This window comes from Aythya fuligula, chromosome 23 (genome assembly GCF_009819795.1).
Source record: "Aythya fuligula isolate bAytFul2 chromosome 23, bAytFul2.pri, whole genome shotgun sequence".
Classification (NCBI taxonomy): Eukaryota; Metazoa; Chordata; class Aves; order Anseriformes; family Anatidae; genus Aythya; species Aythya fuligula.
In genome coordinates, this window is record NC_045581.1 from 6,757,144 (window position 1) to 6,775,507 (window position 18,364).

At 54.6% G+C, this 18,364-nt stretch overlaps 1 protein-coding gene across 1 annotated transcript in view; it reads left to right on the top strand.

Moving 5' to 3' along the window:
• The window catches only part of MACF1 (microtubule actin crosslinking factor 1), a 136,096-nt gene extending 118,171 nt beyond the window's left edge, over positions 1–17,925 (top strand). Inside the window, exons 73-96 of the mRNA XM_032202130.1 lie at positions 118–315; positions 699–827; positions 1,149–1,322; positions 2,141–2,296; positions 2,423–2,629; positions 2,761–2,880; positions 3,106–3,275; positions 3,466–3,625; positions 4,321–4,515; positions 5,263–5,391; positions 5,771–5,914; positions 6,109–6,297; positions 6,672–6,789; positions 7,349–7,512; positions 7,879–7,890; positions 8,691–8,853; positions 8,998–9,152; positions 9,396–9,470; positions 10,235–10,252; positions 12,421–12,538; positions 13,485–13,696; positions 14,236–14,346; positions 16,076–16,199; positions 16,364–17,925. Of these exons, the coding sequence (XP_032058021.1) occupies positions 118–315; positions 699–827; positions 1,149–1,322; positions 2,141–2,296; positions 2,423–2,629; positions 2,761–2,880; positions 3,106–3,275; positions 3,466–3,625; positions 4,321–4,515; positions 5,263–5,391; positions 5,771–5,914; positions 6,109–6,297; positions 6,672–6,789; positions 7,349–7,512; positions 7,879–7,890; positions 8,691–8,853; positions 8,998–9,152; positions 9,396–9,470; positions 10,235–10,252; positions 12,421–12,538; positions 13,485–13,696; positions 14,236–14,346; positions 16,076–16,199; positions 16,364–16,620 (3,498 nt within the window). The 3' untranslated portion in view covers positions 16,621–17,925. The remainder of the gene's footprint in view (positions 1–117; positions 316–698; positions 828–1,148; positions 1,323–2,140; positions 2,297–2,422; positions 2,630–2,760; positions 2,881–3,105; positions 3,276–3,465; positions 3,626–4,320; positions 4,516–5,262; positions 5,392–5,770; positions 5,915–6,108; positions 6,298–6,671; positions 6,790–7,348; positions 7,513–7,878; positions 7,891–8,690; positions 8,854–8,997; positions 9,153–9,395; positions 9,471–10,234; positions 10,253–12,420; positions 12,539–13,484; positions 13,697–14,235; positions 14,347–16,075; positions 16,200–16,363) is intronic.
• Positions 17,926–18,364: the final 439 nt, after the last annotated feature.

Below are 18,364 nucleotides of genomic sequence, written 5' to 3' on the forward strand. Positions count from 1 at the left end.
GCACAATTTTCTCTCACGAAGGGTTTGAGTTGGTTTGGTTCAAGTCCACAAGAGCACGCTGGAAGTAACAGGGCGTTTACAGAGATGTCCAACATTTGCCCAACGTGTCTCATGTAGGTGCTGAAGAACGATGTCTTGGCCCACCAAGCAACCGTGGAGACAGTGAACAAAGCAGGCAACGAGCTCCTGGAGTCCAGCGCAGGGGACGATGCCAGCAGCCTGCGGAACCGCCTGGAGAAGCTGAACGCGTGCTGGGAGTCGGTGCTGCAGAAGACAGAGGAGAGGGAGCAGCAGCTGCAGTCCACCCTCCAGCAGGTCAGGGCACACGGCGGGTACTGGCCTGCACAGAGGGGAGCTGCTCCTGGAGCAAAGGGGAGAGGAGCTGGAGACCCTGGGCTTTCAGTGCCGTGCTTTCCATCTAACTGTCCTGGAGCAGTGCAGTGCGCCAGGACAGAGATGTGCAAGCTTCACAGTGAGATTTAGAAGCAGGCAGCTTTTTGTTTGCAAAACCAACTGTGTTTTGTTTATTTGCCAGAATGACATGGTTAGGGGGGTACCTTGTGCATCCCTCTTAACGCGCTGTTCAGTCCAGCGCTGCCTCTTTATCTGGTTTTGAAGCCAGCACAGCGTTAACCCTGGCGCATGATCAATGGTGGCTGATGTCATCTGATGGTGGCCGATTATATGTTCCCGAACAGGCCCAGGGTTTCCATGGTGAGATTGAAGACTTCCTCCTGTGGCTAACGAGAATGGAGAGCCAATTGTCTGCATCGAAGCCCACGGGAGGTCTGCCAGAAACTGCCCGGGAACAGCTCAATGCCCACATGGTAATTTCTTGGGGCAGGTTTTTAGTACTTTCAATTCCACAAGCTTTTGTCTGTTAAATATCAGCATCAAAAACTTCTCCTTTATGTGTCTGACGGGAAGGGAGATGAGAGCTTCTCTGCTCTCTTACAGATAAATTTGCACTTGATGCCTGGACAAGCATCACGGTGCTTTAAGCACCATCCTCTGCTCAAAGTGGCACGCTGCTGTCGCTGTGCTGCCTGCCCAGAACTTAATTTTCTCATCACCTTGAGTTGCAGCGAGCTGCAGCCCCTTTCTGAGCTCCTGCTTTGTCTAACGCTTCGGTGCTGCCTCGCTTGCAGGAGCTGTATGGCCAGCTGAAAGCCCAGGAGGATGTGTACAGCCAGCTGCTGGCCAAGGGGCGACTGATGCTGCTGAACCGCGACGACTCGGGCTCCGGCTCCAAGACGGAGCAGAGCGTAGCGCTGCTGGAGCAGAAGTGGTGTCTGGTCAGCACCAAGATGGAGGAGAGAAAGGTATCGTTTGCAGAGACACCGTCTGTCCTTACCCCACAAGATGGACCGACAGCAGGTGCCCCCTGCCTGCTGCTCTGCTCTACCCTGAGAGTGCAAGGAGACAGACAGGGCTGGAGAGGAGGGTTGTGTTTTTTTTTTTAATAACCTCTCTTGGGTTGCACAGGTTGAATTTGCCATCCAAATGGTGCTGCCTGAGAGCTGAGCTATTATTTATTTCTACATAGTTGTAAAATTTGGTTAAATCACACAGAAAATGAGGGTAAAATTGCATTTGGATTAGTTTCGAGGAGGGGTGGTAAGAAACCTCCTGCAGCTCTGAAAGACACACTTTGTTGGTCCTCTGTGTGAGACAGCAGGCCAAATCCTCCTCTGAGCTGACTCCATTCTAGTGTTTTGGCCGGTGATGAGATAAAACAAGGGACGCGGTGGCCTCAGCCCAGAATAAATTTGTGGTGCTGCAGCTGTTGCCATCGAAATGTCATCCACCTCCCATTTACTGAGAGCTCTTCCCATGGTGATCCCTTTCTCGGGAAGCTGAGGGCGACGCAGCTGCTTGTGTGTCGATAATGGAGTTGTCTCCCCTTTCACGTGCGACTCTCGCCCGTGGGTTTTGAAAGAAACCAATTCTGAAGCGGCGGCTTTCATTGAAACCTCCTCGCCTTGGTAAACAAGTCGTGTTTCCTGGCCGAGTTGACGAGGTTCCCATTAGAGGCGCGTTTCAGCAGGGACACAAAGCCTGCCCTTGTCTGGGAAACCGCAGATCGGGAGCTCTCGCCCTCAGTGTTGGTTTTTTCCCCCCTCCCTCTCCACTGCTGCAGGCGAAGCTGGAGGAGGCTCTTGCCCTGGCCACGGACTTCCAGAACTCCCTGCAGGACTTCATCAACTGGCTGACGCTGGCTGAGCAGAGCCTGAACATCGTGCCCCCACCCAGCCTCATCCTCAGTGCCGTGCTGGCCCAGATCGATGAGCACAAGGTGTGCAGGATGGCTTCACAGGGTGGTGGGAGCAACTGTGGGACCTGAACCCCCACCCAAGCACACGGTGCTTGTGGGCACGTCCGGGGCTCCTTACAGATAGGAGCACATCTTTGCTGTTTGCAGGTGTTTGCCAACGAAGTGAACGCTCATCGGGATCGCATCATCGAGCTGGACCAAACTGGGAACCAGCTGAAGTTTCTCAGTCAAAAGCAGGACGTGGTGTTGATCAAGAATCTGCTGGTGAGCGTCCAGTCCCGCTGGGAGAAGGTCGTGCAGCGCTCAGTGGAGCGGGGCCGGGCTCTCGATGACGCCAGGAAGCGAGCCAAGCAGGTGAGGAACACGGGGAGGGTGCGACAGACCCCGAGGCACGGCCAGCCCTGGGGGCAGGAGGTCCCGAGACCAGAACAGGACTGGAGGCAGCTTCAGTGTGAAGTTTCAAACTTGCTTCTGTTTCTTTGCAGTTCCACGAAGCTTGGAAGAAACTGATTGATTGGCTGGAGGATGCAGAGAATCACCTGGATTCCGAGCTGGAGATTTCCAATGATCCTGACAAAATCAAGCTCCAGCTCTCCAAACACAAGGTAAAGCTCTGATGGTGCAAGACTGGCGCTGGCCATGGGGTGGGAGGGCAATTTGTCAGGAGGGAGCGGGGCAATGTCTCCTCTGCTCTCAGAACAGGGGAAAGGCATGGCCATGCTTAATGCTGCAGTAGAAAACGTACAGCCAGGGATCCACGCGAGAGCCATGTGTCTTCTTTGCGAGGTCAGGCTTTCTGAAGCAGTTTTGTTTTCTCTCCCCGTTCCCAGGAGTTCCAAAAAACACTGGGTGGAAAGCAGCCTGTCTACGACACCACCATCAGGACAGGCAGAGCCCTCAAAGAAAAGGCCTTGCTTCCAGATGACACTCAAAAGCTGGACAATTTACTGGGAGAAGTCCGGGATAAATGGGACACGGTGTGCGGCAAATCTGTGGAAAGGTAAATCCAGCCCCGGTGTCGTACCAGCAGGGCTTGTTTGCCAGGGGCTGGCAAAGCGGGGAGCAGCAGAAGGGAGGTTGGACCGAGAGCATGTGGTGATTTTGTGGGGTGGTCAGAGGGTGGAGAAGTTCACTGGGCAATGACAAAAGGAGATGTTCATGAAAGCTCACGGGGATATCTGATTTTTCAGGCAGCACAAGCTGGAAGAAGCCCTCTTGTTCTCTGGCCAGTTCATGGATGCGCTGCAGGCCTTGGTGGACTGGCTGTACAAGGTGGAGCCCCAGCTAGCTGAAGATCAGCCTGTCCACGGTGACCTGGACCTGGTCATGAACCTGATGGATGCTCACAAGGTGAGAGCTCCTTCTGCAGTTCTTGGGGATGTGAGCAGAGCTCGTCTTCCCTGAGTGCCAAACAACAGAGGAGCCAAAGCTGGTGGCTCGCTGTGGAGCTGCTTTTCTCACTGCGTTGAGCTGGACAGGGAGGGAAGAAACAGGGTGAACAAGTGGGAAGAAACGTTTCTGTTCCTGGAAGGGTTTCAGGGCCTGGAGCTGTGTTCCTCCAAGACACTACCAGATAGATCTGTCGAGGATTCAGTTTTGAAGAGGTGGCTGAGTTTATAGTCCTCTATAAACTTTGGTCTTGGCAGTTCTCTCCAGCGTGTCTCAGAAGCTGGTGCTCCCAGTTTTGGATTAGGTCACACATGAAATCTGCAGACAGGGCTTGGGCTTCTGCTCAAAGCAGCTGCTTGCACTGCAGCCTGAACCTTCTGCTCTGGGTCACGGCCACTCTGCAGGGTGCAGTGGTGCCAAGTCTGGGCTCCTGCCCTTCTGAGAGCTTTGACAGTGCTGAGTTCTCTGCCCGTGTGCACTTAGGTTGAAACGTGCTCAGGTGTTGCATGTGCTGGCCAGCTCCCAGCCTGCCTGCCATCCCACCTAGCTGGGCAGTGGGTGCAAAACCCATGCCAAAAACTATTCAAGATGTGGCCCCCAGTCTTACCCCACTCCCTGGGACTGACCCATTTGGCTTTGGCCCTCTCTTCCTTCAGGTCTTCCAGAAGGAGCTGGGGAAGCGCACGGGGACTGTCCAGGTGCTCAAGCGCTCCGGCCGGGAGCTCATCGAGAACAGCCGGGATGACACCACCTGGGTGAAAGTGCAGCTGCAAGAGCTGAGCAACCGCTGGGACACGGTGTGCAAGCTGTCTGTGTCGAAACAAACACGCCTGGAACAGGCCTTGAAGCAGGTGAGCAAAAGGCTACCAGTGGAAATGGGTTTGGAAAGCTTTGCCCATGCCACAGGGTTGAGTCCTGGGCTGCAACACAAACACCTCCCTTGGAGGAAATGTGTCGGGCACTTCCCCCTGTGCCAGAGGCAGAGGCGCAACCGATTTCCTGACTAAGCAGGACACCCCAGTCCTGTAGCTGCTACCAGTGAGAACTGCAAAGCAGCACCAGTTCCTTACCTTTTCCTCAATGAAGAGCTGATAAAGGCTTGTTTGAAAAGGGAGGACGGAAAGATCTTGCTGGTGTGTGCAGCAGGCAGGTGGGAAGAGGCTGCTGATCAGAGGCTGTTCAGGCTTGGTTTTGCTGAAGTTCAGTGCAAGAAAAAGACATAGACTTGAGCTGAAAGAAAGGTCAGAAGGCTCTTACGTAGATTTTATGTCAAGTAGGCAATTTGCAGAATAAACTACCCAGGTGCCAAATTGGCCAGAGCGCATGTAGCTGGGCTGTTTTTAAAAAACACTGAGTTCTGTGGCACAGCTGGTGCCAAGGAGAGGGCCAGGAGCATGACCGCTGCTTCTGGGTTCAGGCCAGAGCTGCAGAGCCCTGTGCTGGTGCTGGGCAGGTCCAGGCCAACAGACAGGTCCTTCTTCTCTTTTCTTTTTCTTGTTTTTAAGTCCCTTTCAGCCCCTTGTCTCTCCAGCTCCCAACTGTGACTTGGCTGGCACGTGTCCCGAGGAGGGCTGATGCATGTGCTTCTGTGTCCGCAGGCAGAGGAGTTCAGGACGGCCGTGCACATGCTGCTGGAGTGGCTCTCGGAGGCAGAGCAGTCCCTGCGCTTTCGGGGAGCGCTTCCTGACGATGCTGAGGCGCTGCAGTCCCTCATCGATGTTCACAAGGTGACAGGGAGCTCTGGGTCACAGCGTGGAGCTGCCCTCAGGGGCCAAGGGCAGGAGCCAGGAGCACAGGGCGGCTCTCTGCCTTCTCTTTTTAGACCTGAGCAAAATTTATGGGCAACAATACTGCAAAATAATCCGTTTGGGCCTTGCTTAAGTTCCTGTGGTTTGTGTTTCAAGGGATGAAGGGAAATTAAATTGGCTTTATAAAAAAAAAAAAAAGACACCAGTTGGATAGGAAAATAATATGGGCTACTAATTTTGATGAGAAGTGTTCCCATGCAGAGCTCGCAGATGGGTGCAGGGTGGGGGCTGGCAGGGCTGGGCGGCCCCTGCTGTGTGCCAGCCCCTCACACCTGGCCCGCGTGTGCCCCTCTCCCAGGAGTTCATGAAGAAAGTGGAGGAGAAGAGGGTGGACGTGAACGCAGCAGTGGGGATGGGAGAGGTCATCCTGGCCGCCTGCCACCCCGACTGCATCACCACCATCAAGCACTGGATCACCATCATCCGGGCCAGGTTCGAGGAGGTGAGTCTCCAGGGGGCTCGTGTCCAGCCAGGGTGGTCAGCTCTGGGGCAGCGTGTCCCTGAGCTGCTGCCCAGTCCCTGAGCTGCTGCCCAGTCCCTGAGCTGCTGCCCGGTCCCTGAGCATGCCCCTGTTGTTGCTTTTCATCCCCCTGGTTTCCCCTGCTGGGCTGATGGCCCTCTCGGCACCCCCAACAGGTTCTCACGTGGGCCAAGCAGCACCAGCAGAGGCTGGAGTCTGCGCTTTCAGAGCTGGTGGCGAACGCAGAGCTTCTGGAAGAGCTCCTGGCCTGGATCCAGTGGGCTGAGACCACCCTGATTCAGCGGGATCAGGAGGCGATGCCTCAAAACATCGACCAGGTCAAAGCCCTCATCACTGAGCACCAGGTAAGCCCTGTGCCGAAGCAAGCTTGCTTTTCTGTGCCATGGGGAGCACCGCAGGACCTTGGGAGAGGGCAAATGGGGTTTTATTCCTGCCGTGCTGTGGGGGAGGCACTGAATTCTGTTTAAGTCCCTATTAAAATAGCATCTTGCACATCCCAAGCTGTCGCTTAGGAGCAAAGCCAGCCCAGGGGATGAAATCAGGTGTTTGCAGATTGAAGTCAGAGCTGTGCAATTGCCCGACTGCGAGCCCACATCCCTCAACACACCGGTGTTCTCCGTGGGCTCGGCACGTCCAGGGAGAATCCAAAGCAACAGTGGCTGGAGGCCAAAACCATCTCGAAACCGCTCACATTTTTGTTGCTTCTGTGTTTTGACAGTCCTTCATGGAGGAGATGACACGGAAACAGCCGGATGTGGACCGGGTCACCAAGACCTACAAGAGGAAAGCCACCGAGCCCCCCCACGGGCCGTTCATCGACAAGTCCCGTAGCAACAGTACGTACCCCTGCAGGGGAACATGTGCTGTGGTGGGAGGAAGTGGAATACGTAGGAAACTAATTAGCTCCGATTATCAATTACCGAGGCATCCTGCACTGACAGCCACCAGGAAGGCAGTTAAGCTTGTCGGGAGGGGAGAATCCAGGTGGCGATGGCAAAACTGCCTCTGCCAGGGGCCCTGAGCCTGCCCTTGTCTCGGTTGTCTCAGCAGCGCTGGGAAGCGCACACTGTCACCTCTCTCTGGGTTCTTTCTGCACTTCTTTTGTGATTTATTATTTAATTGATTTGTTTTCTCTACATTGCTTCTGGAAGGCAGAGTTTGCAGTGAATCCCCTGGTGCCAGGGTGCGCTGGCAGGGTTTGGGGTGCAGGCTCCTGCCCCGTCCTGCCTGGGGACACGGCTCTAGCCTGCGCTGCCGTTCATTGAGCAGCAGGGCTGGGGGAGCCTTTCTGTTCTAAATGCACGCTGCATTGCATCGCTGCTTGTCCTCCACCACTCGGACTGCCTGAACCCATCGGTACAACCTCAAATAATGCATTTTCTCCCCTTTTTCCAGGAAAATCTTTGAGCCAGGCTGCCCCCCCAGCCATGCCCATTATCTCCCAGTCGGAAACGAAGAACCCCCGCATTAACCAGCTCTCGGCCCGCTGGCAGCAGGTCTGGCTGCTGGCGCTGGAGCGGCAGCGGAAACTCAACGATGCCCTGGACCGGCTGGAAGAGGTAACGGCTGCGCTGCCCCGCCGGGGGGGGAGCGGTGCCTGGGCCCTGGCACCAGAGGTGCTAGAAATTAGTGCTGCCTCTTGAATGGCCTGGGCCTCGCAGACTGTTCTGCTGCCTTCCCGAAAATGCCAAAAAAAAAAAAAAAAAAAAAGGAGCTGTTCTAAAGCATTATGGCTGGAAACAGCCGTCTTTAATTAACTGCACATTAATGAACTGCTTTGTGCTCCTGGAGTTGGTATCTGTCGAGGTAATGGCAGCCAGGCCTGCTTTATTCCTAGTAATTAGTTTAACTGATTAGTGCTACTGTATATATCTTTTCCAAACATCTAATGTAATTTTTGTTTTTATTTACGCTTAACAAAGCAGCTATGCCCAGAAGTGAGTGTTTTTGTTTTTCGTTGCTTTTTCTGTAGGTCAGTTCAGTTTATGCGTATTGATGTTTTTCCTTTGTTGCTTTTAACTCCAGGAATGTCTTTTTTTTTAAAAAAAAAAAAAAGCGTTCAGAATTGTTGCATTACCTTGCTGTAAGCTCTCTCAAGCTGGTGGGGTTGTGGGAGCCCTTTTGGGGGGGGTTCAAAAGTGGTGTTAGTTTAAGAGGAGGATGAGAGGCTTGTCCCAGCCTGGTGCTGTGGGTGTTGCTGGATGTTCCCCAGCCGCTGTCTTTCCTGGGAGACGAACAAGAAAGCTTTCTGTGCTGCTTACAGGAAAGGGAGAGGGGAAATGGGGACAGAGAGAGGGGAGACGAGCACCCACAAGGGTGATGGCCGTGGGTGTTCCTCCCACGAGGCAGAGTGGGGGCATCGGCAGGCGAGGTGCAGGCGAGGAGACGCCCCAGAGGAGTGCGGCGAGGCGGGTGTGTGTGCGTCTGTGTGCACGTAGCTAGCTCTGCGTCTGTGTCCGTACACGGCCGTGGGGGATGCTTCATCCCGTGTCGGTGCTGACGTGACGCCCGGTCCGCGTGGTGCTGTGGGCTGCGCTGTGTGTCGTGCTGTTCTGGGGGGTCCATCCGAGCAGCCCCTCGTGAGCGGGGCTCCCCCGGCTCAGCCCTCCCGGAGTTCGGGCACTGGGCGTTAGCAGGGACCCGGGCACGGTCCCCGGGAGGCTGGTGCAGGGGGTGCTGTGGAGCTGGGTGCCTTTCCTCTGGGGATTTCCCGCACTGACTCTCGGTTTCCTTCCAGTTGAAGGAGTTTGCAAACTTCGACTTCGATGTCTGGCGGAAGAAGTACATGCGCTGGATGAACCACAAGAAGTCCCGCGTCATGGACTTCTTCCGGCGCATTGACAAAGACCAGGATGGGAAAATCACCCGGCAGGAGTTCATCGATGGCATCCTGGCCTCTAGTAAGTCCCCATCCGCCTGAAAGGGGCTCAGAAAACGGCCACCTCATGGTGACGAGAGGCTGCTGCTGCCCGAGGACCGAGCTGCAGACCGTGCTCTGAGGGGTGAGGTCTGCGCACCGGTTTCTCATTTCTTCCTCCTTCCAGAATTCCCCACCACGAAGCTGGAGATGACCGCGGTGGCCGACATCTTTGACCGTGACGGCGACGGCTACATCGATTACTACGAGTTTGTGGCTGCTCTCCATCCGAACAAGGATGCCTACCGCCCAACCACCGATGCGGACAAAATCGAAGATGAGGTGAAGCACCTGGCGGGGCGGGCGCTGTGGTTTGGGGTGGTTCGGGCTGCAGGCTGGCAGGGGGGAAACAAAGGGAAGAAAGAGCTGTGCTGGTGCTGAGCCAAAATAATTCATCCATGTATCGCCAGTACCTACTGTGCGTTTGAAGGAAAGGCTGCTTAGGTTTGTATTTTATCCAAGCAATGCTTTGTGTCGGGGAGACTCAGACCCTGGCCCCTTACCTTTCTTTTTTGTCGGCTGCAGGTCACCCGGCAAGTGGCCCAGTGCAAGTGTGCCAAGAGGTTTCAAGTGGAGCAGATCGGCGAGAACAAATACCGGGTAAGGCAGAGGGCTCTGAACACTGCCCCAGCAGCACCAGTGCCCCCCAGGGAGGTCACCCATGGGCTGCCTGCAGCCCCCAGGGTGCCCAGCATGGGGGGGAGCCCTGGCCCTGGCCCCAGGGACCCCCGGGGACCTCACCCCGTGGCACACCACGTCCCAGGGAGGCAACGGTGCCTCAGCCCCGTTTGCCCAGCGCTGTGCCCGGCCCCAGGGCGTGCCCCACGCCGGGAGCTGCAGGAGAGCATAAAAGTGGCACTGTTCTGGGGCGGGCAGCATGAAGTGCTGCATTCACTGCCGCCGCCGGCTGCCCTTGAAGTTCTCCTCGTGGATGAGTGTACCTTACGCCCGTGTTTTTCTTAGCTCGCTCCTGAAGAAGGAGAATAATTTCCTTAAAGAATCTCTTTGTAACGGGCTCGGTGTTTACGTTTCAAATTATTCACCGAGGTAAACTTCTGAAGCAAGCTGGCAGCAAACCCGCCTGGTTTCCTGCGCGTTGTTTTCAGGACTCGTGGCTCGGCACGGAGAGGCTGAGCCGAGCGCTCCGGGCGCGTTGCTGCCGGCTGAGCTGCGGCTGCTGCCCCAGAACCAAGCAGCAGAACCCCCAGATTTCTAACTCCCCGCAGTTAACAGTTTTCGTGATTATTGCACTGTTAATCCCATAAAATGTTTTTCTTGTTTTTTTTTCTTTTCTTTCCTCTCGCTCTTGACTTCCCTTCCCCCCTCCCCAACCCTTATCCCTCCACAACTTCTCTCCTCCATAGTTCTTCCTCGGCAATCAGGTACAGTTTGCCTTGCAATGCTCTCACCTCTTCATAACAATCGTAGCTTGTGTGTCGTACTGCGCTCTGTCCTTTGTTGCTGTGGGAGGATGTGACCTGTAACGTGCTGCCTTAGAGAGCTTGTTAGCTGCTCGCAGAGCCTGGTACAGGGGCGTGCGCAAGCTGGGATCGCCAACCAAAAAAAAATTAAAGGCTGCATCGTGCAGAAAGAAGGGAAAAGTTCAATGGGAAAAATCAGAAAGGGAGAGTTTTCTCTCTCCTGGGCTCCTTTCTTGGCTACCCTGGGGATGTTTGTGGCAACCTCCAGAGGTGCTGAGCCACGGCCCCCTGCAGCAGGCAGTGCTGCTGGGCAGATTTCTGCCTCCCTCAGGACACGGGGGTAAAACATGCACGAGGGCTGTACCAGGCTCTGGATGGGTTTGGATCACAATCACCATGGAATGAGAACGCCAGGTCCACATGTTTAATCCCGTAGGTAATGATAACTAAACCTCCATCCCTGCTGCACCCGCTGAGTAACTCCTAAGGGGAGCAAGGCTCGCACAAACCACGCGTGTCCCCCTGGTGTGACTGTGGTTAGCGGGGCCATGTGTCAAAGTGCCGGCTGCTGCGGTGCTCAGAGCTCTTCTTTTAACAGGACTGGAGCAGCACATGTCCTTAGGATGTGCCCACTGGCCCCACACGGGTGTATTTTTCATGTGGACTAAAGGTGCCCTACCAAAAACATGCCCCAAAAGAACTAAGCTTGGATTTCCGTAGTGAACGGAACCAAGAGAGCTCTGGCTTTGTTTTAGACAGCGATTTTAGAAAAATTCTCAATGACAACTGAAAAATAATCTAAATGTGGCAGTGGAAATGAGAACTGACACATCCCTGGTGCAGAGGAGCTGTGCTCGGCTGTCTGGAGATCTGTCTGCCCTGGAACATCACTGCCCGGCGGGCTGGTGTCCGCCCCGCTGACCGAGCTCTGGATGCAGTGCCCGAAGCACGCTGAGCCCTCAGAGTGAGGCAGCTCCATCCCGGCACAGCTGCAGCACCTCTCACAGCTGCACTGGGGCGAGTGGGTTTTGGGAGGACCCCAAGCTGGGGACAGACCCCCCTCCGGCACCCCCGAGTGGCCGGGAACCTGCTCCCTCCTTTCCCCCACCTGCAGTACCCCGTCTCGATGTGGCTTGCACTGTGTTTTCATTTTGTCTCTTGTTTTTTGTATTGCTGTCCACACAGGGAAAATGTTACTGCTTTTTTTTTTTTTCTTTCCTTTTTTTTTTAATCATTCTGAAGGTGGTCTTGGTTCCTAAGAGTGGTTCCCCAACCTCCTTGTTGGAGCAGGGGCTTTGCAGGGATGGGTGTAGGGTGTAGGGCGGCTGCTCCCCCGCAGTGCAGGAGGCAACCAGGAGCCTGGGCTTGGCTCTCCGGGAGGCTCAGGGAGCTTTGGGAAACAGCCGCCTGCTTCTGATCCGGGGTGCACTTGTTTGAAATTGCAGGTGTTTCAAATCACTAATGTACATCGCAATCACTAATCAACATTTCTGCGGGATTCCTGCCTGGATTCCCATCACCGCACTCACTGAAACATCCTCACGGGGCGATCTCCGCAGCGGGAGCTTTGTGGCTGGTGGGGTCAGGTCTGAGGCTCAGCAAAATCCCTGGGCTTCAGACTTGATCCGAGGTTTCTTGCTCAGCGGTGACACAGCACTGCCTGCCTTGCTGTTTCACCAGCCCTCAGTGATCCGTATCGGCCGTCTCTTTTCCAAGCAGACTGCACCAGGAGCGTCAGGGCATTGACAGCCTCTCTTTTTTTATAACAAGAAGGAACCCTACAATTCTGGCTGCGAAAATCCATCCAATGGCCAAATTCCCAATTCTCATTTGCTGCTCTAAAAAATTCTGTCTTTTGTTTTAAAACTAAAGGATTTCGATAGCTGCATGATATTAATACCAAGCAGCAGAAAAACTGTAAAATGGTGCCAGAGAGGCATTTGATCCATAAAGGCATATCTGGGGAGATGGTGGAAGCATTCAATAGACCAATAACAGCATTTGGGACCCCAGAATTTCCAGTAGCGTAGTGGCAGGCGTGGTCCCGCCTTGCCCTGGTGCAGCCCGCGGCGGGGAGGAGCTGTGCTTCCCTCGTGGCCCTGCCTGAGCTCTGGTTTTTGGCTCCGCAGTTCGGCGATTCCCAGCAGCTGCGGCTGGTCCGCATCCTGCGGAGCACGGTCATGGTCCGCGTTGGAGGAGGATGGATGGCCCTGGATGAGTTCCTGGTGAAGAACGATCCTTGCAGAGGTAAGGCTCTGGGTTTTAGCAGCTGGTTGCCTTCTCTCCCAGTCACGGGAGTCTGAGGACTTTCCCTCCGTGGCCATTGGGGGCTAGGCAGCACCAGGCACTCCGGGGAGCGGGTTGGGGTGTCCAGGAACAGGCAGCAACTGGAGAGAGTGGATCCAAAGCAAACCACAAAACTGCAACTGCGAGGCACGTTGGGTGGGGGAAGAGTACTGGAGAGAAAAATTAGCAAGGGTTGAGGCCAGGAATGAAGTGCATCAAGGTGCAAGGCAGGAATCTGAAATTCTCTCCCGTCAGCAATGCTGCCTTCGGTGCCTCGTAGGCTGAGAGGCTTTGCAAGAGGATCCCCAGCACGTTTCGTGGGAGGGGAGGCGGGATGAGCAGAAGTGCTGTGGCAAAGCAGAGAGCAGCCATCTGTGAAAGGGGGCCAGGGACCCTCCTTTCTGCCCCCTTTTCCAGCAGGAAAGGAGCATTGAGCAGCTCTTACTGCAGCTCACTGCACGTGGTGGAGCTCGGGTCTGTTCTCCATATGCTCCTATCTCACCGGGGTCTCTGAGATGTTGATTGCCTCAGATGTGTCGTCTTCAGGCCGATGCTCACCCACTGCTTGCTTCTGTTAACGAATGGCTGTTGCTGAAAGCAGCATGATTTACAGTCTGCTGCTTGCTCGGTGTAACCTTTAGGATTTCACTCGTGCAGCTCTGCTCCTTTGGCCTCTGTTAACGCTTTGCAGCAGATGTTTCAGAGCGCTGACATCGAGGTTATTTCCATCCCTGGGTTATCTCAGCGTGGTGCTTCTGTTCTGTGATTGCTTCTTTGGCTTTCTGGTCTGTAAGGCACTGCCTCTCAAATTGCTACCGTCCCCTATCACCCAAAATACATGAAGAGCCTCAGTAACGATGTCGGGTTCATGCAAACCTCAGCTCTCCTCTCCTGTTTCCCCTTCCAGCGCGAGGACGGACCAACCTTGAACTTCGGGAGAAATTCATCTTGCCAGAAGGGGCCTCCCAGGGAATGACCCCGTTCCGGTCGCGGGGCCGGAGATCAAAGCCATCCTCCCGGGCTGCCTCCCCAACTCGGTCCAGTTCCAGTGCCAGCCAGAGCAACCACAGCTGCGCCTCCATGCCATCGTCTCCTGCAACCCCAGCCAGCGGAGCCAAGGTAGGGTTTTGGGCGTGAAGCCTTTCCCTTTGTTCCTTTAGGAGCCGGTGGCCCCCAGACCCGTCCCGGTGAGGTGAGATGCTGCAGGAGGTGCGAGGAGGAGGAAGGCTGGGGCCTCATCAGTCGTCGTGGCCTCTGTTGGAAGATGTTCGTGGTGGGGTCTGCAGGAACAGCCCCGCTGGCTGTGCGGGGCGGGCAGGGTGGGATGGCTCAGGATGGTTTCCACCTCGTTCCCCTGCACCACGTCTGAGCAGAGCTCCCGCGGGCGGGCGATCGCAGCTGCTGCAGCCCCGAGTCGGGCCAGTGCGCAGGGAGCAGCGACTGCCCGGCCTCTGCTGTCCCATCACACCGTTTGCCATGCATGGTTTAATTTCCTCATTTGTTCGTTTGTTTTTTCATTTTTGAATTTATGTATTTCCCGTTTGGTTCTCTCGTTTCATTTTAGTGCTGTTCTCCCCTCATTCCAGATACTTTTCTGTTCCATTTTTTTTTTCACTCACTCCCGCCTCTCCCCCCTCTCTGGATTTTCCATTTCACAGACTCCACATCACTTCTCTCGATGTTATGACAAACCCTGGTTGATAAACAGTAAAGCGGGCACCCCTCTGAGGGGATTCGATTATTCCGACTTCCAGCTCTCGAGCTCCGAGGTAGAGTATGGTCTCGTAGCCCCGAGGACCTGGCGGCAGGCTGGAGTGCGGCTCACAGAGAAGTCCTGCTTCCTTGCCTGCCTAACGCTTTCCTTTTGGTAGAGCAGCGCTTTTAGCACCGCTGTCACGAGGCCTGTTAGCGTTTTTCATGGGTTTCTAACTCGGATTAAGCAAAGTGCCAACCTTAGAGTGAAGCACAACGTGCAGACGGCTTGTGATGCACATTTACCTCTTGTCAAACCAAAAGATTAACATTTATCACGTTGTGCTTTTAAAAAAGAGAGTATTTCCAAGCTTTAACGGCCTTTCAGCACTCAAAATAGGCCGCGATTGGCATTCAAAAACTGAAATTCAGCAGCCGAGTTGAGACTTGAAAATCAGCTACAGCGCATGCACAGTAACCGCTGCCTTCGTGCCACCGAGCGCTCGTGTTATCGCGTGGTGTGTCCGGCAGTAACGCGGGCTGGCTGCACTTGGATGCTCCAAGGAGGATGAATTCGGGCCGACACTTCAATCTGCCGAACATCCCAGCCTCCTTGCCGACTTTTCTGACCCCGTGAATATGAAATACTTGGGTAGATTTTAGTGATTCGCTGATGGCAATGGCAAAATAACTTGATCTCGCTTGAAAGTGCTTTCAAACGGAAAAGGCGTTCTTCTAGATCCGCAGAAGGTCAGGAGGACTTTCTGAACTGCCCTAAACCGCCTGCTTGCTGCTGTAACTTGTTTCTGAAATAGGATCAAGGATGAGAATCGAGATCTCTGATGATGGGAACGGTCCCTTCCAATCACGTGTCAATGGATTGTAATTCCCACTGAGACCGAAGGAGAGCCCGCTGCTCGGCTCCCCTTCTGCGTCCCTCTCCCCCATCGTGGCTCCAGTTTCATGAGATGTTAAGATTTTTAAGCTTCCCCAAAATCACAGAGTCGCAGGGAGCTGAGGGGAACCTCTCCAGCTGCTGCCTTAAGCTCCTCGAGAGCCGCCCTGCAGCACCGCAGCACACCGGCGGGGAGGTTGGGGTTACAGGGGCAAGGTTTGGGGCACACCATGGGCTGGTGCTTCCCTGCAGCACCCTCACACTGCCCCAAAACCGAGCTTTGGTTCACGATAGAAACTGGAGCCTTGTTCCGGACAGATGCGGGCACCTCTCCCTCCCCGCACCCCCCCTCCAAGCCCCCGCTTTGTTCTGCAGCGCGGGAGCCAAGCTGCGCTCTGCTGCTCCCCATCTGCAACATCTTAAAGGTCACGGAAAGCCCGTTCCATACACGTGGCACAGGACACGACCGAAGCCTCATGACCGAAGCTGATCCACAGCCTCCCGCGTGTCCGTTTATCGCTGGTGCCTCGCTGTCCAGCTGTGCCCGTGCCCTGGGAGCCAGCGCAGCGTGCTGTGCGCGGAGCTGCCCGCATATTTTGCACGATGTCCCTCTCCCTTTGGGAGGTGACCCTGGTGACCCTGCTGTCCTTTGTGTGGGTAGCAGCTTTGCTTCTGTTTCAGCCCGCAGTGCCCAAACTGCCGCTGCCGTCCTTGTTTTCAGGATCCGGCCGCTTTTTGTTTTCCTTTTTCCAAGCGCTGCTGAAACGCCAGCTTGAGTTCTCCGTGACCATTAAGATGGATGTTTCATAAACGCCCCGGTCCTTTTACTGACCTGTGAGGTGACCTCGGCCGGGTACAGCTGGTGGCCGCGGTGCCCTCTCAGTGATGCTCCCCATGTGCTTCCTCCACAGGTGACCCCGGCGGCGGGCAGCAAGCTGAAGCGCCCCACCTTCCACTCCAGCCGGACCTCGCTGGCGGGGGACACCAGCAACAGCTCCTCGCCAGCCTCCACGGGTGCCAAAACCAGCCGGGCAGGTAAGCTGGGGGCTGGGGCTGTTCCTGCTTAATTTGGGAGAGCAAATACCAAATACGCAGGGAGCTGGCAGAGCCTGCAGCAAGGGGGGGGACACTGATGCGTGCCGGGGCGGTGCTGCCGTTCTGCGTGCCGGTGCTCACAGGGCTTTGGGCTCCCCCCGCAGATCCCAAAAAGACAGCCAGTCGTCCCACCAGCCGTGCCGGGAGCCGCGCGGGCAGCCGGGCCAGCAGCCGGCGGGGAAGCGACGCCTCCGATTTCGACCTGCTGGAAACGCAGTCGGCGTGCTCGGACACTTCGGAGAGCAGCGTAGCCGGCGGGCAAGGCAGCTCGCGGCGAGGCATGGCGAAACCCTCCAAAATCCCAACCATGTCCAAGAAAACAACCACTGCCACCCCAAAAACTCCAGGCCCCAAGAGATAATACTGTACCCACGCCCTCCTGAAAGAAAGAAAACCCAACCTGTGTCCAATTTTTAACCCTACTACGTACATTGGATGTATATTTATTCTAAATGGGAGAAACTATATTGTTAAAAGTGTAAAAGAAAGTTGTGTTATGGAAGCTGCCTTATTTGTTTTTTTCCTTTTTTGTAAGTTACTATTTTCATGTGAATATTTATGTAGATAAAAATTGCCTCTTGGTGACCCCTGTTCAGAGAGGGGCCTGGAAAACTGAGATGTGGGAAGTAAAAAAAAAAAAAAAAAAAGAAAAAAAAAAAAAAGGAAGCAAAAAAGGTCAAGATGTGAAAGTGTAAAGAAAAACTAAACTATAAATAGGATTTCTGCGCGGTGCAGGGTGTGAACCTGCTTTATCTTTTAGGATTGTTTCCTAAATGCATCTTTATAAACTTAACTTGCTGTCTCAGCAAGGTAAATTATATTTAAAAACAAAGACCTGAATCCTACAGTGTTCAAGGAACTCTCTTTTGTAAATCACAGATACCTCAAGCAGAGAAACATGAGGTGAGGGGATTTGGGGCTTATGTTTCCATTTTTTTAAAGCTATGTGATTTTACCTGAAGAAAGCGGAGTTTGACAATAAAATTTGCACACACTACAGCTAAGGTCATTATAACTGCTGTCTTTAAAATACTGTCCCGGCAACTTCGTTTTTAAAGAACAAAAAATGCTGATGGGTTTGGGGAGGGGGTTCACGATAACGCTGTCCAGAAGAGAGCACGCTGGTAAGATTGCAGGTTTGGATCACAGACACATCCCTTAGCGGTGGTGGGTCCCGCGGGTTAGAGGATTCTTCTGGATTGATGGCCTAAGAGACGACCACCTTGTTCCTTACAGGATTGCTATTTATCTGCATCTCTTTTCCTATTTATTATTTAACTGGTCATTCCACTTCCAACCAGGCTGAGATTGATGTGACCTCTGCTCCTAGAAGAAATCTGGACTTACACGCACAGTTGCTTGTCCTTGAAATGAGTCTCACCAGCACACTCGCTACAAGTCCTGTCTGGCTTTTGTACGCTACTTTTTCTTTGTAATAAAATCGAACTGACCAAGTGACCAGGAGATGGGCGGAGGGAGAGGGCTCAGCGGAGCCCCTGTATTTATTAAATATTGTTCCTCCGGCTCTGACCGTGTTGCTGTGTGATTCTCTCAATTGGTTTAAATTGAGGCAAATCTGAAGCTCTACCAATGAATTGTTTAAAAACCAGACACATTTTTGTATTAAAATTGCTTGCGGTAATAAACAATCTTGCCTCCTACTTTATTCCAGAGTCTCAGTGTTTGAGTCTGGGCGAGGGAGCTGTCCCGCACGCCGCCGTGCCTCCACCTCGCAGCAGCCGCAGGGCGCCTGCACGCAGCTTCCCTTGCAGAGCGGTGCAGGGACCGGCTTCACTGCCAGCCCCTGAACTGGGGGGGCTCTGGGGGCTGTGCCAGGTGTGTGGGTGTCTGCCGGTGAGGTGGGTGGATGCCCACCGCCTGCTGGAGTGGGCGTTTGCCGGCGGGATCGCCTGGTGGGGTGTGCGCTGGTGGGGCTGGGTGCCGGGGAGGTGGGTGCCCAGCGAGGTCAGCACCCAGGAGAGGGCACGGGGTGGATGCCAGGCACGGCGGCAAGAGAGGCCGGTCCCCACAGGGGTGGGAGCACAGGGTGAGGGGTGCAGTGTCCATGGGGTTGGGTGCCCGTGGGCTTGTGTGTCAGGGTGGGT